This window comes from Amphiura filiformis, chromosome 1, assembly GCF_039555335.1.
Source record: "Amphiura filiformis chromosome 1, Afil_fr2py, whole genome shotgun sequence".
Lineage (NCBI taxonomy): Eukaryota > Metazoa > Echinodermata > Ophiuroidea > Amphilepidida > Amphiuridae > Amphiura > Amphiura filiformis.
Window position 1 is genome coordinate 3,132,676 of NC_092628.1, and position 13,181 is coordinate 3,145,856.

General features: G+C 36.9%; 1 protein-coding gene across 1 annotated transcript in view; it reads right to left on the reverse strand.

Moving 5' to 3' along the window:
* LOC140169245 (cell adhesion molecule Dscam1-like) overlaps positions 1 to 13,181 on the reverse strand; it is a 43,143-nt gene that overhangs the window by 12,105 nt on the left and 17,857 nt on the right. The window contains exons 4-6 of the mRNA XM_072192504.1: positions 12,273 to 12,395; positions 8,072 to 8,392; positions 3,993 to 4,289 (exon numbers count right to left, since the gene is read on the reverse strand). Coding sequence (XP_072048605.1) covers positions 3,993 to 4,289; positions 8,072 to 8,392; positions 12,273 to 12,395 — 741 coding nt within the window. The remainder of the gene's footprint in view (positions 1 to 3,992; positions 4,290 to 8,071; positions 8,393 to 12,272; positions 12,396 to 13,181) is intronic.

Consider the following 13,181-nt stretch of genomic DNA (forward strand, 5'->3'; position numbering starts at 1 on the left):
ACGTACCCTCCATTCTCTAAATCCCATCCATTCTCTTTGATCGGTAGCAGCTCAGGGCAAATTAGTCTTGTATGATCTTTCTCTTATTGTGACGTAGTTGGCACAGAGGATATGAGGCAGCAATGCAGCACAAGACGAGGGTAGCATTTCACCCTCCAAGTTCTTTGACATAAATAGTTCCCATCTGAGTGATGGCAGGGTTGTTGGACTTGTTGAACTGTAAACACGACACACAAAGTGCTCCAATGCCTTCACCAGAGCTGGAAGCTCACCATGAATAAGCTCAGGAGGAATGTAACCTTTACCACGTTCCTTGAAGTAATTAATGGCAGGATCATCATCATCAAGCTTCAGGTAGGCATTGATCCAAGTCTTTTTGGAGATTCCAACAAACTTCCCTCCCCAGTCAGCACCAGCAAAATTGTGTAGTCCAAGTAGGCCTTGACATTGGTGATGTCCAACAACTTCAACTCGCTTGAATATTTCTATTTCTCGTTTCTTTGTACCCTTGCCTGTTTACAATTTCAGCGAAGTGGGAGCTGCAATGCGTCCACAAGATACTAAACCAAACGTATATTTCTCGCAAGGCACCATTAGCAGCCGAGGCAAAGACTTGATGTGGAATCAGGGTATCAGCCTCTTCATGTGTGCGCCCTCCTCAAAATCATGTCCCTTGATGAAGGTGTCATATACGACGACCAACAGGAAAGAACTTTCACTTGAGAAATATTGAAGCAGTCCCTGGCCTAACATACATGTCAGCTTCTTCTTGGTCGATGATGCAGATTGGACTGAGTTCCTTAATGGACATGGTAAGGCTCATTTCTGGTTGGATTTCGTATTCTACCGATGTAGTTAATCTTTTCTGTCGAGTCTTATTCTTTAATGACTGATCCATGTTTCGATCAAACAAAATCGACCCTCATCATAGCCATCCATCCTCTTTTCAATGCGTTTGTTGAATGCATTCTGAAAATCCGACAGCTTCAGCATGGTTGGTGTCTTCTTCGTACTTTGAAGAATAGCCATGGCGTCAACTATTAGAACTTTAACAGATGATTCTTCCTCCTCCAGGTCAGGCTGTGGGACACCTGAAGGATCTTCCTGCATCAGTTCAGGCTGTGGAACATCTGAATGATCATCCTGCATCAGGTCAGGCTGTGGGGGAACAGATAAAGGATCTTCCTGTATCAGGCCAGGCTGTAGGGCAACTGGAGGATCTTCTTGCACCAAGTCAGGCTGTGGGACAATTTCATTGAGCTCTGCCTTGGCATTTTCAACAGCGTGCATCACACTGGCTTTGTCTTTGGGGATGTACAGGGTTCCATCAACAGCACACAGCGAGTGGGCACCGTTGACATATCGTACTCGCCGATTGTTTCCCCAAGTTTAGGTACTAAACTTGGTCGGCAACCATGAATTATCAGAAGTCTTCCCAGCAACTCACGTTCCTCACGCACTTTCCTTTTCTCCATCCAGTTCGAAAAGGTCTTCAACTTGAGTTTCTTCATTTTGTCCCACACTGAGAGTCTTGATGTAGAGATCAAACGCTCAGAAACAAACTCCTCACAGCGCTTCCGGCCCTTCTCTGCAAACTGCAGAATATCATTATTTGCCTCATCTGATACAAGCGCCGATGAAACCAGACTCTTCAATTGTATTTGCTCTTTGAACGGATTGTCTCCACAGTGCAACTCAATCAAGTGAGGTAGCTTCAGATCATTTGCTCTTGACCTCATTGCAATCTCTCCTGAGATGTATTGATTCACTAGACCAGCAAGATGAGGTGTGGTAGTGACTAGTCGGTCTAGAGCGGCTTCATCTCTACTGAGTCCAACCATTCCACCATGTCCCTTTAGCTTCTTGATTTCCTGCTCGAGGGCTTGATCAGTGAAGATATGGGTGAAGGGTATCCTCTGATCTTGCCACTACAAATTCACCAGACTTCAGTGCATTCCATGTTTCTGGGTCATCTTTTTCTAGAGCATTCATTTGAGCAAGATGGGCTGGCATCAGACGAGATCATGAGCGAATAAATACTGGATAAGGTTCTCTAATGATGACAAGAAAACTCTCTACTGGTGAAGATACTGAATCAAGAACTGAGCGAACTTGCCAATGACGTTTTCATCTTCCAGTGGCTTGACATTGCTTGAGTATCAGGATTGGACTTCTTCAAATGTCTCTACCATCTGTGGGTTACGTTCATGGAGATTGCCCTTGAGATCACTGCATAGGATACGAACTGGACCTTTTGGAAGTGTCGATAAGAATGCATCAAAACGCAGCATCATAAGCTTGTAAGCTTTGCAACCGAAGATCCCACGAAGAGCTGGCGATTTGTATGCACCACTTTCAATAGCACATGTGTCGAGGCCACTACCATCAATTATTTTACCAAGAGCATGAAAGGCAGCAAATGCAATGTGGAGACCTCCTGCTCTAAATATCCAATGGGTGTTTCCAACCGACCGCTGAATCTTCAACACACGGGAGTCCAGGTCATGATCTAATGTTATCAGTGTCTTTCTGTGAGGGCCGACGACAGTGGCAGAGATACCCTGGGTTAACTGCAGAGCGGTATAGAGGGTCACATAGTCTGTCGGCGAGGTTTTATACAGTGGAGCAATAACCGCTGTGTTTGTACATGTGCCGCTTTCGGAGGACTGTGATAACAATAGTGATTTAGTAGCAGAATCAGAACAGAACAGGAAATGCCCTTCATAATGTTCTGCACCTGCAGTAAAATGTTAATTGTCACTGGATGCCCCTGAAATGACCAAATAATGGTAAAAGTTGTTCTTGTATTGACCAAGAAAAGAGGATTAGGTCACGAAATGTAATGATGACTGAAAAAGGGACATGGGTCAGTCCGGGGATCGAGGGGGGTGTCTGGGGTCCCAGCTGAATAGAGACCCTAGCTACTGCTCCAAAAGTCAGAAAAAGACAGTTCTGATTGCTTTAAAAGTGTAATAAATCAAATCAGAATATTTCAAACCTACAAAATAACTTTAGTTTTACGAAAATTGGTTGTTAACTGGCTAAAATGCTGTTTTGGGGGTCCCAAAATGGATGACCCCCCAGAAAGCGGTAGGGGGTCGGGAAATGTTGAACCCCATCAATTTCTGATAGTTTGGACCCTTTGGAACCCAGAACTGCAAAAAAATCAATTTTAACACTCTAATCCTACGGGAGCTGTTTTCTTGACATACCATACTACACTATAATGGATCAAATATTTTTTTTATATTTCTATTATTATTATTATATTAAAATATATCTCAAATTGGACTTGTTTTCGTGTGTTTGTGTTATATTGTTCCCTCTGCCTTGCGGGTAGATCTTGGTTGGAGTTTGTCTCCAATAAATTATTTTCCAACAATTTTTTTGTATGTAACTTCAATATTGAATATCATTATCATTTGCTATATTTATCATTTACTTTGTAGGTACTAGCCTTTTTACAATTTCACATGTAAATGTTGGATTTAGGCCTCTGATTTGCTCATGCATGCATGTTTTGTTTTCAAGGTTGTAGGCCTATATCCAATACTTGTTACTTTTACAATACATCTTTTTCGTGTAATATTTTGGAAATTGCCTAAAATGACTTAATATTCTAGATATGCCTACTGGTTATAAAATTATTTCTTATTTAATATGCATTGTATACTTTGAATTTTGCATTGGTAAATCTTGTATTTTCTCTACTTACAAGGCTTGTTCGTTTTTTTCCTAATGTATTAAATTTTGTTTTGCTTATTGTAAAATTGAAACATTACGTATAGGGTGCCACGTCATCACGCTGTGCGTTTGGTGGCATCCTCATCCTCTGTTTCTCATACTTTTGTCATATAATTTAAAATGTTCCACACTGTTTTATACAAGAAAGTATTATTCTGTATTATGTTAACATGTATTTTGAATGGATGAAATAAACTGAACTGAACTGAACACATGAGGGCCTATCTCTTAATTCAGCTTTAACTTACAGTATTCCCCTGTTCTTTCTGGAGTCACAGTTTCTACTTGATTGCTGTTTCCAACACTATTATTACACATCAGCCTAACATCATAGAATGTGTAAGGCATTAGTCCTGTGATGTCATAGCTTAAATCTTCACCAATAGCCTGATTGGTTGCAACCATCCAATCCACATCACCATCTTGCTGGTATTCAACAGTGCACCTATCCAATGGTAAATTGCCAGTGAAAGTAACGGCCCATGAGACGCGAATTGTTTCATTATCCTGAGCTTCAAGAGTTGTAATTGCTATCAACGGTGATTCTGGAGAAAATAAGAGAATGGCAGGATTAGAAATCTACTCCACTGTATGATTGTATTCTGATACAAAACAATGAAATTGTTTACAAAAAACATGAACACATTTTAACAAACAAAATCATTTTTAGATTTGTTCTGAGACAAATACACATATTACATGCGAGTAGGAAAAAAAACACACAAAAAAACAACAACAAAAAATAAGTCAAGTGACACATTGCTGCATGATGTCAGAAAGGAAAAACCTTGATCAACACTTTATCTTAAAGATCCTTATCAGTAATTTCTAGTTGTCTACAATCCTAATGAAAAAAGGAACACTTCAAAATTTACAATTTTTTTTTTCCAGGAAATGTGCTGCTTATTTATCAATTTCCATATACTTTGTCTTTGACCTTAGCTTAGAGACCCTCTACACGTATCACTAGAATATGGACCTTACAATTTTGCATGCTTATTAATTGTATTTTTTGTTTTATTCATGGACTAGTTCCTTATTAGTTATTATTTTTTTTTTTTATTCATGGACTACTCCATAACCTGATGACTTTACTACCTTGGCTACATTAATAAAAATAAAGGAAATCCACCAAAAAATAAAAAAGCACTTTTATTTAATTTTCAACGAAATACAATGTTTCAAAAAGATAACGTTTTAACAATAACATCACTGCCATTGCAGGCCTACTTGTTATCTGTTTTCAATCATTAATCATGAAATCAAGGTTTCCGAATTCGGCAGGCTTGTGTACTTACTGTATGTAGCAGACGACATTAATGGAAGTTGAAATGGCTGTGAACACTTGATTAAAGTGCTTTTTGCTAAAACTATGGGTTGTGTATGTGGCCTTCTTGATTAACTTGTGTGAAATTAGTTCCATATGATGACATTTGAGCAATTTTGGACATTTATAGTTTAGTGTGGTGTAAAAAGTGAGTAGGCCTATCTTCGTGATCTTAGAAGCAGCAAGTGGAGTAGAAACTATATAAAACGCTTTATGAAGAGATAGACTTTGTTATCACAGATCAAACAGCTCATAGTGTAGGTGTAGAAAGTCTTATTGATGAAAGGCTGGATTCTGGGTTTATATCTGACCATCTTTTCTGTACTTAAGGTCTAGGCCCTAAGGTCTGTATGCACAAAAGAGTTTAAGGGTCTAAGTGGAATTGAGTTCCATCAGGAATGGTCTTTTACTCTTATTTACTTCATAGAGTAGCAAATTCTAAAGATTTACATGCATAGTTCAAAAATAATACAAAATAGCTTTAGAAAATGTAAAGGAAAATGTCCCTTGTCCTGGGACTAAATTCCACTTAGACCAGGTCTAACTCTACACCCGGTCTAACTCATTTGTTCATACGGACCTAAGAGTCTTACCAAGCATGTAATTGAGAACAGAATAGGTAGACAAGATAATACCCAAGAATAATACTACTCAACTACTGCCTCATCGTCGAGCAGTTTGACTCAACAGGCACTTAGCTGCATACAAACTTAATAAATCATGGAACAAGTCCAAGTAGGCCCTATAGATATGAACACATACTTGCATGCATTATCAGTGCTTCTTGGATCTGGACTCCCTGAAAACCATATAGTCGTACTATACAGGAGCTCTGATTAGTTTACATCACAATTATAGACCCATATTTTTCACTAACTAAACTTCAACAGTTACTACCTACTCAAAACTGATACCAGCCTTTTATCAACTTTATGATGACTAATTGCGCAATGATCCCAAAAACCTTCTTAACATCAACATACAGTACCAGCATTCTCCTTTGTGTCAATGGACAGATTCCAGCAAATCAAGAACATGTATGATAATAGCATATTATGATAGGCCTATATACTCATTTAAAGTAGCAGAATCCTTCTTATAATGAAGCCACAAAGACAACGATGATCGATCATGTCTTGTTCCGGGTTTCAGAAGCAGAAGGGAGACAGTTTTACCTGTGGGGAATGCGATCTTACAGCTGAGCATGCCATAGGCCTAGATCTTCCATGAATCCAGAGAAGCTTGACAAGCCACCGATCCTTGCAGCTGTATCTTGAAGGTATGCAAGGGACACAAGTCTTTCACTTCTTAAATCAAGTGATGTTTGCAATTAAACGATCATAGAAAACTGTGTGTGAAATATAATGCCGAAAACCTGAACCTCTATTTGAGGAATGTGATGTCTAATGGACTTAAATGAAGCATTTCACTCTTCTAGACAAATAAAAAGTGATATTTATCCTCCAGTTGATAAGCTGTTTATGTTATTGTCAACACATTTGATAAAACTCAGCATTTACAATACAAAATAATTATTAAATAGGCTCAAGAATCACAATTTCTTTCAGTTTCTATGATAGCCTACTACATTAAGCAATTTGCAAGGCTGCCGAATTCGGCAACCTTGTTGCCAAATCTTCAGGTTGCATGTACAGGGGGGGGTTAATCTACTTAAATTTATTTTTAATGATCATATTCTTGTTTAGTATAGTCAATACCGTATTTTCAGCAGCAATTCATAAAAAGTTGGAATTATCACACCCCCCTAGTTTTATGTTGATAATATGTGAGTGGACGCGGCGAATCAGCCGTAAACTCGGCAAATTGTATTTTGAGTTAAAGTGTCAAATGTATGTGAAGGTCGTATTCATAGGTGTATCAATTCGTTGCGACAAGTATCTTATCAAACGCTGTTTAAATCAATCAATAATACTACTGCTGAAGAGGATAATAAGCTTCTACCTATTTCTATAGAATAGTTCTTGTCTTTGTTTGCTTTGGCTAAATCCTGTTCAAGTGGTAGATAACAAAGCATTGTATTTTATCTAGGTATGTATAATCAACAATGAACAATGAGAGGATATTTGTGAACCTCGTTGACTTGGGTATTATTTGAAATTAACCGCCAATTATGACTGTTGGATATTTATTACCAGAAATGTAGAAAAAGAGACACATGTAGAACCGATAAAAAATACAATTTTGTCGAAGGAACAGAGTTCAATAAATCATAACCCCGCTTTTGGATATCGTTTGAAGTTACCATTTAAAACTTATGGTGTATATTTTCTAAACACGAAATAAAACAAAATTGACCGGGCCGACTTAACGGCTGATTCGCCGCGTCCAGTCACATAAAGGGTTCACAAAAAATAACTCCCCCCTTAAAATTACAAGACATTTCTTGGCATAACTTGACATACATTTCGTTGATTTAAAAAATCTAAAAACCTGTGAATAAATGAATCATTTGTCTACCCTCCCAAAGTTCTTTCCTTAACATTTTTTTTCTTTTGGCCAAAAATAATCAAATTTTCTAAAATTGATGCTTTCAGAAAATCTCCAGAGTTTCCCATACACAGTTCCTTGGAGTTCTCTTAGACGAGTCTTTAACTTGGTCAAAACTGGGCATTTGCTGGAAATATTAACATTTCATTTATTGATGGAAATGTTACAGTTTTCACTTCAATAGGGAGGTGTGCTCATATCATGCTACGCATGTGTTCTTGATAAATCATATGCACAAAATCTGTGAGCACAGCAATTACACTATACAAATCACTCTAGTGATTATTCCCTCATCAGAAATATCAAGTTGTGCAATTGAAAGCTGAGTCATCAAAATTCTCCTAATGAATGTATTTCTAATATTACATAATGACTGTGCAAATTAGTCCATTTATTGATTGTGTGCCAATTTAAATCAAAGTGACTCATTTACAAAGTGGTGTAAAAACAATATGCACAGACTGTAAGCTGCTAACTGATATCATTACTTACCTAACACGAGCAGAGCATATTCTGCAGAATCATATCGCAAGTCATCAAATTGCACATTTATGGTGTTTGTTATATTACAGGTGTAGCTACCGTTGTCACCACGTTCAATGTTAAAAATTCTTAAAACCCTGGTAGTGAACAGATCTGAATGTTGAGATGGAATGATGTCATATTTGTCTTCTGTTCCGTCAATCCCAATTCCATTCTGATTATACCAGGCGATTTGAGGGTCTGTGTTGCCGTATACTGTGCAATCAAGGTCAGTAGTGACACCAAGATCTGCCTCCACTTGAATATCTCCATTTATGATTCTTCCAGGTGCTGCAAGTTAAAGTAACATGAAAGGAGATTAATAAGATATACACTGAAAAGGCCCACAATTTGATTGATTTAAACATAGCAAAAATATTCACTTGAGATTGATTAGCTTTTAGTGGGGTCTAGCCTCCTAGGAGTACATCAGACACACAAAATTGCATTCTGAAAATGAGGAATGTCCTTCTGATATCAAATAATTTTTAATTTTTGAAATTTGAGATATAATACAAATTTTCTGGCAAAGTATTCAAAATTGACATCTAATGATATGTATATGTACTTTAAGTGTATGTAGCTGAGATGAAAAGCCGTCCATCATATAAATTGTGACCTTGCGTATTGGAAGATATACATTTTTTCCCCAAAACACCTAAAACATTTATGTCTCTTTGGGAAAAAAACAGATGTCCCTCCCAGCTACATACACTGTAAGTACATATCATTAGATTTATAAAGTTTACTTCCAGGACTGTTAAATATAACAAATATCAATTTTTAATAACTTGCCATGAAATTTGCATTATATCATTAGGACATTTATCTATCACCCCCCTTACCATTATTTAATATCATCAGGACATTTATCTTATTTAGAATGCAATTAGGTGTGTCTGATGTGCTCTCAGGCCCCATAAAAATACTGTGCAAAGGTGGGTGACCGACCCCTTAAGGAACACTGACTTGATGAAAACTGGAATCATTTTTATGACCAGGACTTTAATATAATGTGCAAGCCTTATATTCTGAAATTGCTATCACTTTCCGGTTCAATTACTTTTTCAATATAATGTATGACATAATAAATAGAGCTGGTCTCCACTATACTGAGAGCAGGTCTCTTATTTTATCCCTTGAGAAAGAAAAGTTTTGTCTTTTCGAAACGTCGGGTTTTTAACTTTGTTTATATGTCTTATGTTACTCCCCATTGGATGTTGTGTCATATTTTCCCTGTTTTTAATTTTATCCATTGCTAGTGTGACACTGTTGTATCCTTTTGGATCCATCCTTTGGTTCCCCGCCGGTCAGTTGGAACAGATTTTCCCTGTTTTTATATAATAAATAGTATCTACATCAATTATTACATACCCTGACATTATGTACACATAAATCCCTACATGATTAACAAACACAAAATGCCAGTCCCTCAGATTAACACCATCTATTCTTTTTTTAATAATATTAAGCGCAAAGCCGACCTTGGAATTATCTGTTGCATTTTCTGTAGGTATTACTTTAACCCACTAGCAAAAATACAGCAACCTTACCTTTCACATCAAGATTATATGTGTCCTCTACTGTTTTAGGTTGCCCTGTCTGAAGCATAGTAGAAGCAATACATCTATAGAGACCTGATGTAACAGTTGGTTGTGCATTAGTCAACTGCAGAGTGTACAATCCCATGTCAGGGTCTTGAGGTACTCCAGGTACTGTAGAGCCATCCGGTTTGAACCAAAATACATTTCCATTATCTAGCTCTGCTCTTGGTAGGTTAACTTCACATACCAAGTCAACATTCTGTCCATCAAGCACTGGCTCGGGTTCTTGTATACTAACCTGCAGATTATCTGGAAAATAAAAGCAATTATATACTTGCTGTCAATTGCTTCATATATTCAACATTTCTGCCTTGTCATCAATAGGTCTGGTAGGTGTTTGAAAGTTAGAATGAGATATCCCCAGTGTTAAACACTCTGAACAAGGTTCAACTTGTTTTAACTTACACCATGAATTTGGCTACATCAACAACTTCACTGCAATTTGGTGCACAGATTAGAAGTATGATTTTTAGATGTTTGGCTAAGTTTCACAAAAATTATTATGGATCACTATTCAAGGACTTGTTCTTACAGAAATTGTAATATGTTTTTTCTTTTACTTGTTCAGTGCAAATATTCCTGTTATTTATTCTTGCAGCATATAACTGGAATCTGGGTGTATAGCACAGAGCCAAATGCACCAGTATTTTTTGACTTCTTATATTATTATGAAGTCTTTTAATTATCAAAAAACAAAAACAATATGTCAACATTTCTTGGAACACACAGTATCCAGACATATAATTTTAATTTGTGGTTCCTTCCCAATTGTCCGGTCAATAATTATGCTTACCTTTATTACATTCAAACCCTTGATCTGATTCATCACATGTACACATTCCATCAACATTATGACATGTTGCACCTGTAATACAGGTGCAGATTCCTGTACATTGATTTCCATATCTGTCAGCATCACATACTGTAAAGGTGAACAAAAACAAAAGTACAAACCAAACTTGTAGTGTGCCTCTTCTTTAGGTCTGTTTAAGATGACAAATTTACCTGATTATTGCAACAAACAGAGTAAAATTGGCAATTTGTGTACACTATGTATAAGTAAAATATTTGTGGGAATGGGTCTGCAGGATGCCTTGGCATTAGGATTCAATATTGGATTTTTGCAAATTGTTCCATGATTTTTATGTTTACTTGTATTGATTAATATTATGTGCCACAATCTTATCTAAAATCTGAAAATTTAGTTATTAATTTTATGAACTTTCTCAGTAACAAGCTTACTGATGTCGAGTTCCCTGGCATGCTTTGTTGCAAAGTTATGCACTTTTAATGCAGGGGCGGATCCAGGACGGTGAAAATAAAGTTGAATGGGAAAAATGGCCGCGAATTCGCGGCCATTGCGTCGTGCTTGCGTGACACAGGGGGGTGTCTAAGGGGGGATGTGCCCCCCTGAGAAGTTAGAAACTTTTGGAAAATGAAGAGAAATTTAAGCCATTTGGTGGACCATTTTTGCACTATTATTGTGTAAGATTTAAGTTTGAAAAAGCCGAAAATTTGTGAAATGACGGCCAAATTGAAGCCATTCGTGGACACGTTTCCACTATTATTGCGTAAAAGTGTTGGATGTCCAAAGTAAAAGCTAAAACGGCCATTTGTTACCCATACTCAGGGGTGTCTAAGGGGGAAGTTGCAAAAATTGTGCAAAATGGGGGTCCAATTAAAGCCATTTGGTGCATCATTTTACACTATTAAATGCTCAAACATGCTCAAAAAACATTTTTGGGGGATATACCAGGGGGTGTGCGCTCCCTCTGCCCTCCCCTAGATCATACCGGGGGCGGGCTCGCACCCCCTTAGCCCCCTGGCTCCGCCCCTGTAATATGTAAATATTCTTACATTTTTTAAAAATTTATTTTTGCTACATATCTATGCCTATTTCATCAATGCCGACATTAGTCTGATTGAATCAGATCATGTCACATATATCATTTTAGTTTGTTGCCTAAAGACATGTTATAAAATATGTTAATGCTAATCTTTAAAATTTCAAACATTGAGTTTTTTTTTTTTTATGTCTGAACTATGCAAGGCATTAACAGCTGCTATCGGTATGATAGCGCTGATGGGTTGGCGCCAAGATAGTTGTTAACCTCCCGTTTGAAGCTCAGCCGATTCTGGTTCGAGATAATTAGACCAGGTAGATCGTTCCAAAGGTGAGCTGAGGATGGAAGGAATGACCTCTGGTGGCTGACCAGGTTGGATCTTGGGATTTTGACAGCTTGGTCGTGGGATCTGACAGAACGCCGCAGACGAGGATCAATAATCATACGATCTGGTAACAGATGTTATCAATTTAACAAACTTGCTCAGTAACAAGCTTACTGATGTTGAGTTCCCTGGCATACTTTGCTGCAATGTTATGCACTTTTAATATGTAAATTTTCTTATAGAAAGTCATAGGACAGAAATAATTCAACGTCAGAGAGAAAAATAATTGCGCCAAATAACCCGCCAACCCAAATTAAAAAAACATCAACATTCAAACAAAACATACCAAAAATAAAATCCAGACTTGACTAAAAAAATGTATATATAAGCATACTTACTGGTACATATCACCCCGTTGCCATAGTAACCATCATTACATTTGCAATCAAAGCTGCCTTCTGTGTCAGTGCAACTTGCATTAGGGTCGCAGTTATCGGTATTAGTTGTGCATTCATCGATATCTACAGGTTAGTGATGTATTAATAATCATAAAAGCAATAATGGGTAAAAAAAGCAGCAGCTATGTTATATTCAATTATCCAATATAGATTATGAAACAATTGTGGATTAAGATTATAACACAATTGCAGAAGTGTTCTAACTAAATCAAATAAGAAATAATGGCTAGATATCCTTAGGTCAACCTCTCTGGATATGAAAGTGACCCACATCCTGAGTTTATTATTTAATACAATTTTGTACCTCTATTTATAGCTTAATCGTAGCTAATACTGTTAACATACAACTGTTAAATATGTGTATATTACAATGTTTTCACTTTGATTTTTGTTGATCTGGGCCTTGTAAGAGAAGAGTATTGTATAGAAGGTAATATCTGGCATTAAAAGAATTCCTTCATAACTTATATGAGAAAATCACATGATTTACAACCCCACACTAAATGAATATGTGCATACTGGCTGGGTAACAAACATGACTAAAATGATTTGCAAATATTACATGTATATTAAAGAAAATATGATGTGTTTTGTAAGTTGTACTACAGAAAAAGAAATATGTTCATGCAACCTGGTGCACATGCATTCAAAAGCCTGTAACACAAATGAAATGCTAATACCATTAAATGAAATTTTATATCATACTTCCGCTCATGATGCCTAAACCTTTTAGACATTTATAATTAGAGTTTTGTATTTTTAAATAAATAGTTTTAATTAAAATTATTTTTAAAAGGACTTTATTCAACAGATATTTCTATTTATTACACCTCATGAATATGCATGAGT